Here is a 16,648-nt window from a genome sequence, read left to right on the forward strand (position 1 = left end):
ATTTATGTTAAAAGCTAAATAAATTTAAATTCTTAATATTGGCAAGTGTGCAATTAACTTCTGATGATGAATAATTACTGTTCAATAAGTTTGAATACGGAATTAGAAATCATATAACTTGGTTTCATAGTGCGGTAAGAAGTTGCAGTTGCCTGACGGCCCCTCTCTGAGGGCCCCTTTGTAAACCGTTTCATCTCGCTCGCACCACTTGTGTTTGCTGCCTAATCAGGTGACGTTATCGGCGCTATTTTTAGCCGGGCTTTCCCGAACAATTCAAGTGGTCAAACTGGACATTTGGAACGGACTATGAATATGGGGATAGCGAGGTAACATAAGTGGAAGTGCATACAATACATACATTCATTAAAAAAAAAACGCCTTTTCACGTGATGTCCCTTTAATTAAGTTTGCATCCCTCAGTACTTGGTTGTGAATATTAAATTTTGAAACTGATCACAAGAAGATCATTTAGTAATTTAAAAGTTCCAGTTCCAGTGGGAACTTAACTACTTTAGTCAATAAGTCAACAAACAATCCCCCTGTAACAGGAACACAACAGAAGAGTTTTGATCAAACTTCAATGTCATCTATGTGGTGTTTTCATAGGTGGACACTCTCATGGAGGCGGCGGCCCACGGAACATGTAATCCCATAAGGGGGGTGTCTGAATGTATCATGTTGGGACAGTTGGCCAAAATTGGGACTGGAAGCTTCGATCTTGTCCTTGATGCAGAGAAGTATAAAATTGAGATACCTCTAAATGCATACTCAGGCTTCGGAGGAGGTAAGACATACCATATATCAGTCTAAAAAAATGTCCTCTGTGCTGATTTGAAAATTATGAAAACTCACCCTAAAAGCACATGCTTCGAAACCTACATATTAAATCATAACATGAAATATGTTTGGAAAAGAAGAAGCAGCAGAGTTTCCATCTATGTTAACAAGAAATGTCTTTGAACAAGAAAAAAATCAAAAATATCTGTGTGCTTGTAACATTACTAGCGATAACAGTGTAGATAAAACACAAGATACCAAAATCATTATTCCTCACATCAGGAGACACAAGAAATTGCGATCAGAAATATAGCATAAAACATAAACATTTACAAAGACTTTATGCAATGCCCATGTTAATACAGTTAAGATAATCAGGAACAGTTATTGCATTGTCCATTGTATGTGTCCCGAGTGATCTGCCCTTACACTGCAATAAGGTGTTAAATCGTAGAATATAAGCAAATTTTTGTATAGGGACATTACCATCTTCTGTGTTTGCATATATTATGTCTCCCCTTCGAATATAGGGATACATATTGTATTTTGTAGTGGTTCTTCTTCTTCTGGTTCTTCTCATCAAACTTGTCCGGGCCATAACTTTTAAACCGTTAAAGATATCTGGAAGAAACTTTAGGTATGCATGCATCACCCACAGGAGCTGTGCAGTGCACTGGAATTAGGTCACTGTGACCTTCACCTCAAGGTCAAAGGTCAAATAAGTGCACATTTTCAGTAAATTCTTGTCCGGCCTGTAAATTTCAAACCATTAAAGACATCTTGATCAAACTTGAGCTTTATCTGCATCACCCACAGAAGGTGTGCAGTGCAATAGAATTAGGTCTCATGCTTGACTATATACATAGTTATGGCCCTTTGTTTAATTTAAATGCAGAAGTTTGTCCGGAGCATAAGTTCCATGTTATTTCACCTACGTTGACCACACTCATCATATCTTTGTATATTGGGAAGACGGAATCTCTCGCCCTAAAATCAGGTTTTGTGCTCCACTATATACAGAGTTATGGCCCTTTGTTTATTTTCAATACTGAAGTTTTTCCACAGCATAGCTTCTAAAGCATTAAAGATATCTTAATCAAACTTGAAGTATACCTGCATAACCCACAGAAGATGTGCAGTGCACTGGAACTAGGTCCCGTGCCCCACTATATACAGCATTATAGCCCTTTGTTTAATTTTAATACCAAAGTTTGTCCGGCGCATAAGTTCATGTTATTTCACCTACCTTGACCATACTTACCATATTTATGTATCTTGGGAAGACGGAATTTCTCACACTAAAATCAGATTTTATGCCCCACTCTACACAGAGTTATGTCCCTTTGTTTATTTTTAATACCGAAATTTGTCCATGGCATAGCTTCGTAACCATTAAAGATATCTTAGTCAAACTTGTAGTATACCTGCATCACTCACAGAAGGTGTGCAGTGCACTAGAATTAGGTCTCGTGTGTCACTATATACAGAGTTATGGACCTTTGTTTTATTTTAATACAGAGGTTTGTCCAAGGCATAACTTCCATGTAATTTCACCTATGTTGACCAAACTTGCGAAAGTTTTAATGTATCTTGGGAAGTAGGAGTGTCACATTCTAACTTCGGGTCTCGTGCCCCACTATATAAAGTTATATGGCCTTTGTTAATTTTTCATACTGGAGTTTTTCTATTAGCTTATAGGGGAGACATATGTTTTTGTTCACAGAAACAAAATTCTAGTTGAAACTAAACTGAACCCTTTAACTAAATTGAAAAACAACACAGCATTCAGTCTGCACTGTTGAAGTCAAATGATGCAAGGGGAATCCGAAAACAATCGTACACACCTCTGATGAGAAAAGAAAAGGAACAAATTCAGGTTTAATAAAATTAAATGTTAAAAATTAAATTGATTTATTTAAGCACAAATTAGGTTTGTAATTATTGGTTGGTCGTTACCTCAGCCTAGCGGAGCATATGAATGTTAGAGTTATCTCCCCTGTAACTTCCTCTTGCTATCTCAGAATCCATGATAATTAGCACAATCATATTTTGTTCAAACAAATTTAAGTTTTTGTATCTAAATTTTTGCTATTTTTAAGAATTTATTTATACTTAACGGAATTACAATATTTCAATTGATGAAATATCAATATGCCTACTTGGTAATGTTTCATGTATACTAGTAGTTTAAGCGTAGATGTTAGTTTGCCGGAGCGGCATGTTTAGCTCGGGGGGATAAGAGTGACCGCCATCGCCTTGCTGGAATATTTGTAACCAGGTTCTTGAATTTTGTGGGAATTTGCTATCAATTGTATAGTTTTTCATTGTGGGTGCGTATTATGTAACCTAATACTTTATCGTTGTTCATTAGTTTTTGGCAAATTCAAATATCTTTGTGTATTTCTGAGTTGTCGTTTTTTCGCGGAGATTGGCGTCGCGTGACATGGTGCAGCGATCACGAGTGATCACTGGTGTTAGTTATGGCACGGACTTAGATAGCATGTCATTCCGTGGTTATGGTCACTTATTTGGGATATGCTGGTAGGCCATTTTGTCTACATAATACGGTTAGTGAACCTTTGACGCAAGTGCCAGCATTTAAAAAAATATATGGTCGACTTGATACTTGAGTTTATATTTCACACATGTGTGTGTTTGTCTTAAGTTCGTTGGAGTTACCTCCCCTATTGTACTTGTGTACGTTTTATTTTTCTAAGTGTTTTTTTAGCATTCCGAGTTATTTGGGTAAATAGGTGTTTTTCGTATCGGATGTTTCATTGGTTCTGGGGTATTTGTATGTTTACATGTTCGCCGATTTTGATGCTCCGGGGTGATCCTGTCCTTATTTTGGAGCAGTGACATGTGTTTCTACACATGTGTGCATTTCGTTGTTGGAGTTACCTCCCATCTCACAGATGGAACATTGCACTGTAGCATACATGATTGTTTATAGCGGGCTGTTCAATATTAGTAGAGGATGCATGTGGTGGTCACAAAAGGTGTTGATGGTAATTATAATACCTCCAGCTAGTGTTAAGGAGGTAGGTCTCAAAAGTCATCCTTGGTAATAACCCAGATTATGTATCCCCTAAGGTAATTTTTTATTTTATACACAATTCTGTCATGTATGATATACCTATTGTATATTCAATACATAGTTAATGTGTTGTGATTTATTGGAAATGTCAGGTTTAATAACATATCAGCTGAATAAACCAAGTGCTTATATTATCTGTCAATTCGTCAATTTTTGACCAAACATAACTTGTCTTGAATTGTTTGTAACTTAATTCAGTTCTATGCTCAGAGTTAAATGCTTGTATAGTGTTATGTAACAGAAATTGATTTGAAATGGTCTCCAATTTAAATTATTTCTACCTGATTCAATTAGTCGAATAGCCTTGAGTGATCATAAAATTAATTGAACTGTTTTTGATATAATTTTTCAGTTTTTCTGCCTCGAGTTAAATTCAGCATGCCTAAGGCTAAATCAAACTCCAGGACGGTTCCAGGTTCCAGGAAGAGGGGCCAAAAGGTTGCTGCTACTGGGGCAGCAGGATTGTCCGAGGAACAGCTGTCACGGGTGGCTTATTCTGTGTTTGACAGGATGGCCCCAAGATTTGAGGAGTTAATAACTCCAATCAGAAACTCTCCAGCAATAGGTGAGAACATTGGTCAGCCCATTACAATTGAAGGGGGGTTTAATTATAGCTATCCCTCTCCCACTGCTGTTACCGGTGAACAGGAGGAATTAGGGGCTAATGTGCCGGAGGGTCTTCGCCAGAAAATCATAAATGGCGAATATGTGGATTTAGGGCTATTATTGGCCAAGCCAGTCAACCTGGAACAGTCTGCTAAGCTTACGTTAGTAGGGGGTGATGAACTGCGTATGTCTGCAAAGTCCCAGTCTGTGATTGCTAATGCACAGCTGAAATGCTATGACTTTAATTACAGTAATAACTGTAATAAGAGCCCATGTCATTACTTGCATAAATGTTTACGTTGCAGTGGTAACCACCCTTCCATGAATTGTTATCGTACTATGAATACCAGCAACGCTAATTTTAGATCAAGAGGTTTCCGAAATGGCAGAAGTTTCCAGGCCCAGTCAGCCGTTGGTGTACGGTTTGCTCGAGGATCAACTAGAGCTACAGACTCGAGCATTTAGTCCTGTTGATGTAAAAACTTTGGGAAAGAGCATTCAGTTTCAATTAAGGAAAATGAAAGTGCAGCCTTGGCCAAAGTGTTAAAAGAAGTAGAACTAGGGAGAATTGCGGGTCCCTTCCCATCCAGACCATTGGCTAATCTCAGGTTGTCGCCTATAGGTTTAGTTCTTAAAAAAGATGGAAGTTGGAGATTGATTCATCATTTATCTTTTCCAGAAGGTTCTAGTGTAAATGACTTTATAGACAGTTCTGCTTGTGCTGTACAGTATTCATCTGTAGATGAGGCCATTGATATGATCTGTAAGCTAGGTAAGGGTGCTTATCTGGCAAAAATGGATATCAAATCTGCATTCAGGCTGTTACCAGTCAACCCAGCTGATTTTGAGCTTTTAGGTTTTCACTTACAAGGGTCATATTTTGTAGAGAAGTGTTTGCCTATGGGTTGTTCTTATTCATGTGCTTTGTTTGAAAAATTTGCCACATTTTTGGAATGGCTGATTAAATATCGGTCCAAGTTAGAGTCTATAGTCCATTACCTAGAAGATTTCTTGTTTGCGGGGACTAGTGGTAGTAGTAATTGTCTCACACTGATGCAGGTCTTTACAGGTATGGCTCACGAATTAGGTGTTACTCTTGCTGAGGACAAAAGAGTGGGTCCTTCCCATATTTTAGTTTTTCTTGGGTACGAATTAAATACTTAAGATATGACAATTTGAATCCCAGTTGAGAAAACTCCGGGCGCTACTCACTGGGCTTCTTGTTGTAAAAAAAACCAACCTTGAAAAACCTTCAGTCAGTTGTAGGTGTCTTGAATTTCTTTTCCAGAGCCATCCTTTCTGCCCGGGCGTTCAATAGGCGGTTTTATGACGCTATGTCTGGGGCGTCAAAGCCGAGTCATCATGTTAGGATCACTCGGGGTATTAAGGAAGACATACATGTTTGGTTAACATTTCTGGATTTTTTCAATGGCTGTTCCTACTTCCCAGACAGTTTCTGGTCAAGTAATGATCAACTTCAGTTGTTTACAGACAGTGCAGGACAGGCAAAATTAGGTTGTGGGGCTGTTTTTCAGTCACACTGGGCATATTTTCAATGGCAAAAGTCCTGGGCAAACTCTGATGTTATGAGGGACTTAACCTTCCTGGAACTGGTTCCTGTCCTTCTGTCACTGATGATATGGGGTTCACTTTTACAGAACAAAAAATATCGTCTTGAACATAGATAATCAGTCCCTTGTCACAATTCTTAATAAGAAATCTTCAAAATCAAAAAGGGTCATGCAGTTAGTCTGTCCACTTGTGTAACATATGCCAAGTTGGGTAATATACAATTTAAGGCTGATCATAATCGGGGTATTCATAACAGTGTAGCAGATTCTATATCTCGTCTACAGTGGGCTCGGTTCCGGCAACAAGCACCAATGACAGATCCAGAGCCAGCAGCAATCCCAGTAGCATTCCAAATGTTGATCTCCAAGCTGAAACTACAAAATTGATTTCAGCCTCTATTTCTGAGAATACTACTAAAACATATGTTGCAAGTCTAAATGTCATCTCGCCAAGTCCTGGCCCCACCATTGCAGGATGTTATCAAGTTTATATCATATCTGTTTGTTGGCAATTATGCTCCCAGCACAGCAAAATCCTATCTGTCGGGTATAGCCTTTAAGTGTAAATTGTTAGGCCTAGAGGATAATACACAAAATTGTATTATCAGGAAAATGTTAGCAGGAATGCAAAGGTTGTCAAAGCTGGTAGATGTTAGGTTGCCTGTTACTCCTGAATTGTTGGTGTAGCTTCTACAGGCCCTTCACGTGGTTTGTTGTTCAAAGTATGAACAAATATTGTAATCTGCTCTTTTTTTCTGTGGCATTTTTTGGGTTTTTCAGAGTTGGGGAATTAGTAGTTGGTAAGCTGGTAGTTACCTCCCATACACTGTGTATTAATAATGTTGTGTTATCTGCATCAAGTGTTCAGTTGTCATTGTCTAGTTCTAAAACTGATCAATTAAGTAAAGGGGTGACAGTATGCTTGCCAGTAGCCAAGCCCCCAATATGCCCAGTTTTGTTGGTAAAACAATTCCTGGCAGTCAGGCCAAGTAAACCAGGTCCATTTTTAGGTCACCTGAGCTTTGCTCAAGTGACCTATTCGAATCGCTTTTCGTCCGTCGTCGTCCGTCGTGCGTCGTGCGTCATGCGTCGTGCGTAAACTTTTACATTTTCAACTTCTTCTCAAGAACCAGTGGATGGATTTTTTTCAAACTTGGTCAGAATCATCCTTGGTAGATGAGGCTTCAAAATTGTAAAATTGGGATTCCTACCCCAACCCCTGGGGCCAGGGCGGGGCCCCAAAGGGAAAATTATCCAATATTTCAAAAATCTTCTTCTCCAGACTCAGAGGTACTACAGTGATTTTCTCTACGTGGAAAGAAAGATCATCAGGGGCTTTACTTAAATTGTAAATTTCAGGACCCCCGAGCTATCCGTTCTCCCTTGGGGAGGGGGTAAAGTTTACTATAGTTTATATAGGGAAATAACACTTTTGGGTATATTTTGACAACTTTCTGTAGGAAATTATTTTTACTTGGTGAGAATTATCCTTGGAGGTAGATGGTTTCAAATTGTAAAATTGAGATTCCTACCCCGACCCCTGGGGCCAGGGCGGGGCCCCAAAGGGAAAATTAATCAATATTTCAAAAATCTTCTTCTCCAGACTCAGAGGTACTACAGTGATTTTCTCTACGTGGAAAGAAAGATCATCAGGGGCTTTACTTAAATTGTAAATTTCAGGACCCCCGAGCTATCCGTTCTCCCTTGGGGAGGGGGTAAAGTTTACTATAGTTTATATAGGGAAATAACACTTTTGGGTATATTTTGACAACTTTCTGTAGGAAATTATTTTTACTTGGTGAGAATTATCCTTGGAGGTAGATGGTTTCAAATTGTAAAATTGAGATTCCTACCCCGACCCCTGGGGCCAGGGCGGGGCCCCAAAGGGAAAATTAATCAATATTTCAAAAATCTTCTTCTCCAGACTCAGAGGTACTACAGTGATTTTCTTTACGTGGAAAGAAAGATCATCAGGGGCTTTATTTAAATTGAAAATATCAGGACCCCGAGCTATCCGTTCTCCCTTGGGGAGGGGTTAACGTTTAATATAGTTTATATAGGGAAATAACACTTTTCGGTATATATTTTATCCATTTTCAGCAGAAAATTGCTCAAACTTAGTCAGAATCATCTTGGGTAAATGAGAGTTTTACTTTGTAAAATTAGGATTCCTGCCCCATCCCCAGGGGCTAGGGCGGGGCCCCAAAGGGAACATTTACCAATATTTTCAAATTCTTATCCATTGATGACATGACAAGTATTGTATTTCACTTAGTTTACATGCTGATTTCCACATCACATCTAAACAATAAAATAAAGCTACCAGTACCTATGATATAACTCAGGTGACCGCTAAGGCCCTTGGGCCTCTTGTTTTGTCATTTTGGTGGTTTACCGGTAACAAAATATCAATTTAATGCAATGTTGAAAAAATCTCTGAACACAGCTGGAGTATCTACAGAGCCTTATAAATCACACTTTTAGAAAAAGCGCTGCTACTAGGGCTTCTGCAGTAGCTTTGTCTGATGCTGAAGTAAAAAAAACTGGGTAGATGGGAATCACAGGTTTTTAAGTCCTACATTTGAGTCCCAACCATGGAGTTGTGCTGAGGCTTGTAAGACTCATACAGTACCTTGCAGTAGGCTGGGTGAAAATTACTTAACATTGTATAAATTTATTTCAAATGTATTTTGGAGCACCTGTCATCTTTGCATCTGATTGTCAGTTTAAGACTTTCAGATGTCAGAAACCGTATTTGGATTGTGGGGTCCTTTTTAGTGTAAAGGGCCTTTTTCCATGCAAGGAAGTCAGGGGATAGAGTAAATCTTGGGCTGAGCCGCTACCATGCCAGTGTATGGTGGCAAAAGAAAGGTGGTCTACGTTGGAGAGAACTGGAGCCTTTCGTTAGACATCTGCTAACGGTCGAGGACATCCCCCACATTATGGTAATTCACTGTGGTGGGAATGATCTTGGGCAACTAATGAGTTGTGACCTCCGCCACTCTATATTAAAAACAATGGACAGTTTAATAAAGTTGATGCCAGAGACAATATTTGTTTGGTCGCAAATTTTACCTCGGTTGGAGTGGCGAAATGAAATTGTTCATGAGGCTGTTGATAGGGCCAAGGTGAGGGTCAATAGCAAAGTGGCCAGTCATTTTACAGCCATAGGATTGCCCTGATCTTTTTGTGGACAAAGTCCATCTGTCCAAGTTTGGCAATGAAATGTTCTTGTACCATTTGCAGCAAGGTCTTGGCAATATTCTTTCAAAAAAGTATTGATATCTAAATTGTTGTCAGGTTTGGGATTGCGATTACGATTATTTGGCTCTGGCGGCATAAGGTGCCCAGTCTAACTACTGAGTTGCTTGTCCTCACAGTAGTAGGCGGGTGTCTGATGTTTAAATTGAATTTTGCGGTATGGTGGCGTTGGCAATGCCTGCCATCTTTTTGAGTGACTGGCATTGCCATGTGGCGGTCTTTTGAGGCAACACCAGTACCGCTTCAGTGCAAATTTTTTACCATACTGACCAGTTGTCATTCAATGAACAGTTTCACTTGAAATAAGTTTGTGAAGTTAACAAATTGTATTTGCAATTTAATAGTATAATTAATTTGAAGTGTACAGCTGTTCCCAGTGTTCACTTGAATTGAAAATCTTTCTAATGGGACCAACTATTGTCGAATAAGTAATTGGTAAAGTGGGGAAAATGAGGTTTTGCAAGTTTGCACAAGTTTGCACAAGTTTGATCAAGTTGATCTACAGTTATCACAGTTTGGTTTGCCAAATGACTCTAATTTAGAGTCGGTAACCACATCTGTATGAAGCCGTGGCCATATAATCGCCAAACCTTAAAAAAATAAAAATATCATTGTAGCTAATTTGGTGTTTGCGTTTTTTGTGTCTTTGATAAAACATTTACAGACTCTTTCACATTCTTGCTGAAATATGATGAACTTAATTTTGTTTTGTGACTACATTTCACTTTGTTACTTTCAGCTGGCACTGGGTTCTTCTTTGGTGGAGGAAGCAGTCCGGCAGCTGGAATGTCTCCACAGACGATCTCCTGGCAACAAGGTGCCACTCCAGCATACCGCACTGCTTGGTCACCAGGGTTTGGTAGTGGTATGACACCAGGTGCTAGTGAGAGTGGTTACAGCCCTGAATACTCCCCAACAAGTCCTTCATATTCGCCCACGTCTCCAAATTACTCCCCCACAAGTCCCTCTTATCCTCCAACCAGTCCATCATACTCGCCAAGTTCCCCCTCGTACTCGCCAACTTCCCCCGGGTACTCGCCCTCGTCTCCAACTTACTCCCCCACAAGTCCCTCTTATTCTCCAACCAGTCCATCTTACTCCCCAACCAGTCCATCTTACTCCCCAACCAGTCCATCTTACTCCCCCACAAGTCCATCTTACTCCCCAACCAGTCCATCTTACTCCCCAACCAGTCCATCTTACTCCCCAACCAGTCCATCTTACTCCCCAACCAGTCCATCTTACTTCCCTAGTTCCCCCTAGTTCTCTCCAAGAACTCCACAGTACTTGCCCTCGCCTCCAAATTACTCCCCGACTAGCCCAGCAGCGGCTGTACCGGAAAAGAGATGCAACAAGTGAAACTATAGTTTTAAGTCTATAAAAGGACTTTTAAAAGCCTTAAGTATTCTAATGACAGATAGGAGTGGAGAGAATAATTTAGAGGTATCGGGTTCATACCCTAAAGGGTAAAATACAAATACACTCCTGAAGGCTGGGAGATGTAATTGGAGGCAATTGCAGATGTTTTCTGGGGGTCAGAATACAAAAAACTGAGTGCCAAAATAGATAAAAGACCAACAAGCAGCAGGGTAACTCGTACAATATTTATTTTTTCCCTCTTTCGTTCTTTTAGGTTCCCCAAGGGTTAAAGAAATAGGCGTGAGAATAATAGGATAAGGGATAGTTATTATTACTACATACGTTTATAAGAGGTGAGGGTTCGGGGAGTTATGTAAGGATTGGCTAGTCATGAGAGAGCGAAAAAGGTCAGGTAAGCCAATCACCGAACCACACTTCAAAATGGTACCGCTGGCTGGAAAAGGAGGACATGAGGATGGCAGCTCACATCCGACAGCACCGATGGTAACCCCCATCCCCCCACCCCCCAATTACTAATGGGACTGAAAAACTGGGTAGATCGTGGGAGTGGAATTCACACTAAAGATGGGATTCCGGAATTCACTTTCCACAGGTGATCAGGAGGTTTATGAACTCTGCGTTGTTGTCATAAAAACAACCAGGCTCGTAACAAATGATATGTGATGATGAACGTTGTGTCGTTTTCATACAAGGGCACAATAACAGAGAAATACTGGGGGTTGATCTACAACAAACGGTTGAGGATCTGAGACTAACTTTCCTATTAGCAGCAGAACGAGGAACATTGAGATACAGCCATCGGGAGTGGACTTCAACTTAAGGAAGAGATTCTGGAACCCACTTTCCGCATAGACAGTGAGGCTAATTTTCCTAAGCAATTATATTGTAAGAACTGTGTTAAAGATATTCGAGAACTATGCGTGTGTCGGAGGTGGTTTCCCACGTAGGGTGAGGACCCGTAAACCACAATTCCATGATGACGAACTTTGATAATTATATGGGTGTACAAATATGACAATCGCGATTTTGTTTTATTTTTATTCCATTATCTCATTCCGTGGATATTATCTAGGTGTGTGCACTATTGATCTAATGAACATTATCATGTGAACTTATTTTGTCAGATGCGCAGCTAACTTGTATATATTCCTATAATCGTGTGGATCCTTTTATGATAATAATAATCTCTTAATGATATCACAGAACTGATTTGTGTGTATATATTATAAGCGGAAACACAATTGTTGTAATAATTTGAATTTGTTGAAATATCATTAATGATTACATGTACCCACTAATAGGCTTTTATTTCCGACTAAAGTAGAAGACCTTGAAAATAGGTTCTCCCTTGGGGGAGGGGGTAAAGTTTACTATAGTTTATATAGGGAAATAACACTTTTGGGTATATTTTGACAACTTTCTGTAGGAAATTATTTTTACTTGGTGAGAATTATCCTTGGAGGTAGATGGTTTCAAATTGTAAAATTGAGATTCCTACCCCGACCCCTGGGGCCAGGGCGGGGCCCCAAAGGGAAAATTAATCAATATTTCAAAAATCTTCTTCTCCAGACTCAGAGGTACTACAGTGATTTTCTCTACGTGGAAAGAAAGATCATCAGGGGCTTTACTTAAATTGTAAATTTCAGGACCCCCGAGCTATCCGTTCTCCCTTGGGGAGGGGGTAAAGTTTACTATAGTTTATATAGGGAAATAACACTTTTGGGTATATTTTGACAACTTTCTGTAGGAAATTATTTTTACTTGGTGAGAATTATCCTTGGAGGTAGATGGTTTCAAATTGTAAAATTGAGATTCCTACCCCGACCCCTGGGGCCAGGGCGGGGCCCCAAAGGGAAAATTAATCAATATTTCAAAAATCTTCTTCTCCAGACTCAGAGGTACTACAGTGATTTTCTTTACGTGGAAAGAAAGATCATCAGGGGCTTTATTTAAATTGAAAATATCAGGACCCCGAGCTATCCGTTCTCCCTTGGGGAGGGGTTAACGTTTAATATAGTTTATATAGGGAAATAACACTTTTCGGTATATATTTTATCCATTTTCAGCAGAAAATTGCTCAAACTTAGTCAGAATCATCTTGGGTAAATGAGAGTTTTACTTTGTAAAATTAGGATTCCTGCCCCATCCCCAGGGGCTAGGGCGGGGCCCCAAAGGGAACATTTACCAATATTTTCAAATTCTTATCCATTGATGACATGACAAGTATTGTATTTCACTTAGTTTACATGCTGATTTCCACATCACATCTAAACAATAAAATAAAGCTACCAGTACCTATGATATAACTCAGGTGACCGCTAAGGCCCTTGGGCCTCTTGTTTTTAGTTATAACAACTATCGATATAATATGTATAAATATAGATTTGTTCCAATATATACTAAAGATACATGCTTGTGAAAAGGAAATCTACTCTTACTAAATACTCGTCGAATTTATTTAAACAAATTTCAGTCTTTAAAAACATCAAGTTGTATGAATGCATAACCACGGACTTTATCCAATTCCGTGTACAATATCTAATTTTAAACATAAACTTAGTCCCGTGCAATTGAATAGATTCTTGATATATGAAATCCATTTAAAAGTCAGGTTTATAAGCCATTTACAAAACTGTACATGGAATTTCTCAATCATATTGGTATTTTTAAACCCCAACATTTCTGAGGAGTTCAAAGGATTGGGGATATTAATACATTAAACAATTTTAATAGGTCAATTGGTAAAATAATATTTCTATTTTTTTTTTATATATATAATGCATACATTGCTTTTTGAGCCTGTTCAACAAGTTTTGTTCTGGCTTTGCAGAAACTGCCATTATAATGAAACAGCTGTCCTAGAAACGAGTAGCTGTCATGTGTTTGCAACTCTTCACCAAAAAGAGTAAAACGAATATTTTGTGCAATTACTTTTACTTTTTTCAAAGATAACAACTTTAGTTTTATTGAGATTAACTTTAAGTTTCCAAATAGTACAGTAAGCTTCAAATTCATGGAAAGCATTCTGTAGACCTTTAGCTGTTTCTGACATAACAACTGTGTCATCTGCATATAGCAGAATAAATAATTTAACAAATAGACCCACGCGTTCTTGAAATAAATTATTAATATACTGGAGTTGCTCAACATTACTTTGCATGAAAAATTCTTCTAAATCATTTAAATATATTGAGAACAAAAATGGGGAGAGATTTTCACCTTGTTTTACGCCGATGTGACATGTGAAAAAATCAGTCATACCATTGCTAGTTTTTTCCCAAGATTTAGTGTTTGCATACAGATTAATTATAGCATTAAATATCTTTCCTGTGATATTATTCTTCAATAAATTCCTCCATAAACCTACCCTCAAAACAGTATCAAACGCTTTTCTGAAATCAATTAATGAATGAACAGAATAGCTTTTTACTTTTTGAAAAGTATATAGATATTAAAGCATGAAGGATAAATATATTTTCAGTTGTAGAATAGCCTTTCCTAAAACCAGCTTGAACATTGGAACAAGAAGTCTATTGTCTACTATAACGGAATTAGATAATCAGTTTTGACCACATCGGCCGTTGAAAAAAAAAGAAACTTTAAGCGTTTCACCGTGTTTCTTTCTTCTTTATATATACAATTAATATACAGTATTGTTTATCTAAAACAGATAAGGCCTAACGGCAATCCAACATATGGACTTCAGTATTTATTTACGTAAAACACGTATTTCAATTAATTTATACTTACATATAGAATAATATTTAATACTTTTAATTCGTTGCAATCCTTTTATCAAATGACGTATATTGTACCCGATAAAAAAGATATAATAATATATATATATATATATAATTTAGTCCGATTCTGCCCCGATCATGTAATTGAAATCCTTCTACTTCAACTAGTTCGTTCTCCTTTCTCCCACTTTTTTCTGATCAAAGGAATTATATAAACACTGGAAAACAATAGATGTGGGAGAAAGGAGAACACACCCTTCTACTTCACCTACTTCAGCATAGTGAAGATCATGTCATATATAGGTGTAGCGCTATGAAAAGAAAGGAACAGATTTTTTTTTTTTTTTTTTTTTTTTATCAAATATATCTTATACCTGATAATGATACTTAAATGTATCTAATATATACATTCATTAATAGATTTCTGCCCGTTCCTGCCCTTTTCTGTAAATCGTCGAACCCCTAGTCATGGCATTTCGGTGATGTTTTCTGCACCAAATCGCATATTTCCAGATAGGATGTGTCAAACAGCAGTAAATAACTCAAGAAATGTGATATTTCACAGTAATAAAGAAGTATTTGGTTCATAACTGGGTAGTATGGGGTAGTATTGGGTGGTATGGGGTAGTATTGGGTTATACTCGTAGTCACGGCACATTCGGTGATGTTTTCGGCACCAAATCGCATATTTCCCGATAAAATATGGCAGATGGAAGTAAATAACGTCTACAAAGGTGATATTTCACAGTAATAAAGAAGTATTTGGTTCATAACTTGGTCGTATGGGGGTAGTTTTGGGTAGTATTGGGTAATTAGACGCGCCCCACGTGCGTGACGATGATATGTTAACACCAAATATAGAGATTTTACGGGGTAATGTATAATCACACCTACTTTAGGAATAATGTTCCAATTTATAGACATAAACTGACTCACGAGAAGACACTTACATGAGATCAGACGACCTCAAGCAGGTCATATATGAAACACATGGAATGCGGACTGATGTGATTTGTGAACCGACCTCACATGTGCATATCACGTGCTTACACGAGTTCATAAGCACAAAGTAGTTACGATTTTCGCTGTTGAGCGAGTTTCGCTCTGTCGATTAAATCGTGCTTAGCTAACCTGGTCCGAATGACCATATATAGTGAGCGTATGCTGTGGCGCAGCGTCCGTTTTCCGTCGTCCGTTGTCCGTCTTCAATTTTTTCTTTAAAACCCATCTCCTCCTTATATAAACACCAGAGAGAATTTCAACCAAATTTTGTCCGAAGCATCAGTAGGGAAGGGCAATCATTTCTTTAAAAAAATGAGATTGGTTCGACCCCTGAGGCCAGGGGGGCGGCGCCCTGAAGGGGAACTTAGCTATATTTGCTTTAGAACGCATCTCCTCCTAAACGCCAATTGTCTAATTACACCCTGTAATATGACATATTACTTATTTCAAAATCTGTTTAAATGGCAACTCAATGGAGGCCCCTCATTAGTTGAAAGTCAGATATTGTGGTCCCAGTTGGGTTAGAACATAGATCTTGTCTGGTTTTGCGAAAATTTCATATAAAGATGTACTAATGAATTCAGTTGTAATGACTTAGATATAAAACCAGGTGAGCGATACAGGTTCAATGGGCCTCTTGTTGTTATATGTAAACAGAGACAACTGTCATTGTGTAAATTTTATCCCTCTGCAAAAAGTTCCGATTTTTTTCAAGGAAGATAACTCTCACCAGGATCAAATTGTTTGTTAAATGTAAAATAAATTAATTATAAAGCCATCTTTGGGTCCTGTTTGCTTTTAGCTTGTAGAAAATCACTTTTATCCGTACAAATTCAATAAAAAAACACTTTGTGTAACATATGTTACATATTTTGCGATAAATAAAATATTTGTAGGGTTAATTAGCAATGCTTCGTTTCATTTTTAGCTCACCTGCCCGAAAGGAGCTTATGCCGTGGCGCAGCGTCCGTCGTCCGTCGTCGTCAACTTTTTCTTTAAAACCTATCTCCTAACTCCAAAGAGGATTTCAACCAAATTTAGTCTGAAGCATCACTAGGGGAGGGCAATCACTTGTTAAATAAATGAGGTTGGTTCGATCCCTGAGGCCGGGGGCGGGGCCCTGAAGGGGAACTGAGCTAAATTTGCTTTAAAACGCATCTCCTGAATACCGAAAACATCATATGCCGAACTAAAGTTTATAAAATGTAACCTAT

General features: G+C 38.4%; 1 protein-coding gene across 1 annotated transcript; it reads left to right on the forward strand.

Moving 5' to 3' along the window:
• The first annotated feature begins 591 nt into the window (after window positions 1-591).
• LOC110456671 (DNA-directed RNA polymerase II subunit RPB1-like) lies at window positions 592-12,089 on the forward strand. Its single transcript, XM_021507532.1, has 3 exons — window positions 592-784; window positions 4,227-4,439; window positions 10,052-12,089. Exons 1-3 carry the CDS (start codon window positions 619-621, stop codon window positions 10,573-10,575), a joined length of 903 nt encoding a protein of 300 aa, XP_021363207.1. The 5' UTR covers window positions 592-618; the 3' UTR covers window positions 10,576-12,089.
• The last annotated feature ends 4,559 nt before the right edge of the window (window positions 12,090-16,648 follow it).

Source organism: Mizuhopecten yessoensis, unplaced genomic scaffold, assembly GCF_002113885.1.
Source record: "Mizuhopecten yessoensis strain PY_sf001 unplaced genomic scaffold, ASM211388v2 scaffold8821, whole genome shotgun sequence".
Lineage (NCBI taxonomy): Eukaryota > Metazoa > Mollusca > Bivalvia > Pectinida > Pectinidae > Mizuhopecten > Mizuhopecten yessoensis.

Bases quoted from the DNA above. Each gene is read 5' to 3' on its own strand.
- LOC110456671 (XM_021507532.1), top strand. From the start codon at position 619: ATGGAGGCGGCGGCCCACGGAACATGTAATCCCATAAGGGGGGTGTCT. The intron at 785-4,226 runs GTAAGACATACC...ATAATTTTTCAG, and splicing joins ATACTCAGGCTTCGGAGGAG to TTTTTCTGCCTCGAGTTAAA. The intron at 4,440-10,051 runs GTGAGAACATTG...TGTTACTTTCAG, and splicing joins CAGAAACTCTCCAGCAATAG to CTGGCACTGGGTTCTTCTTT.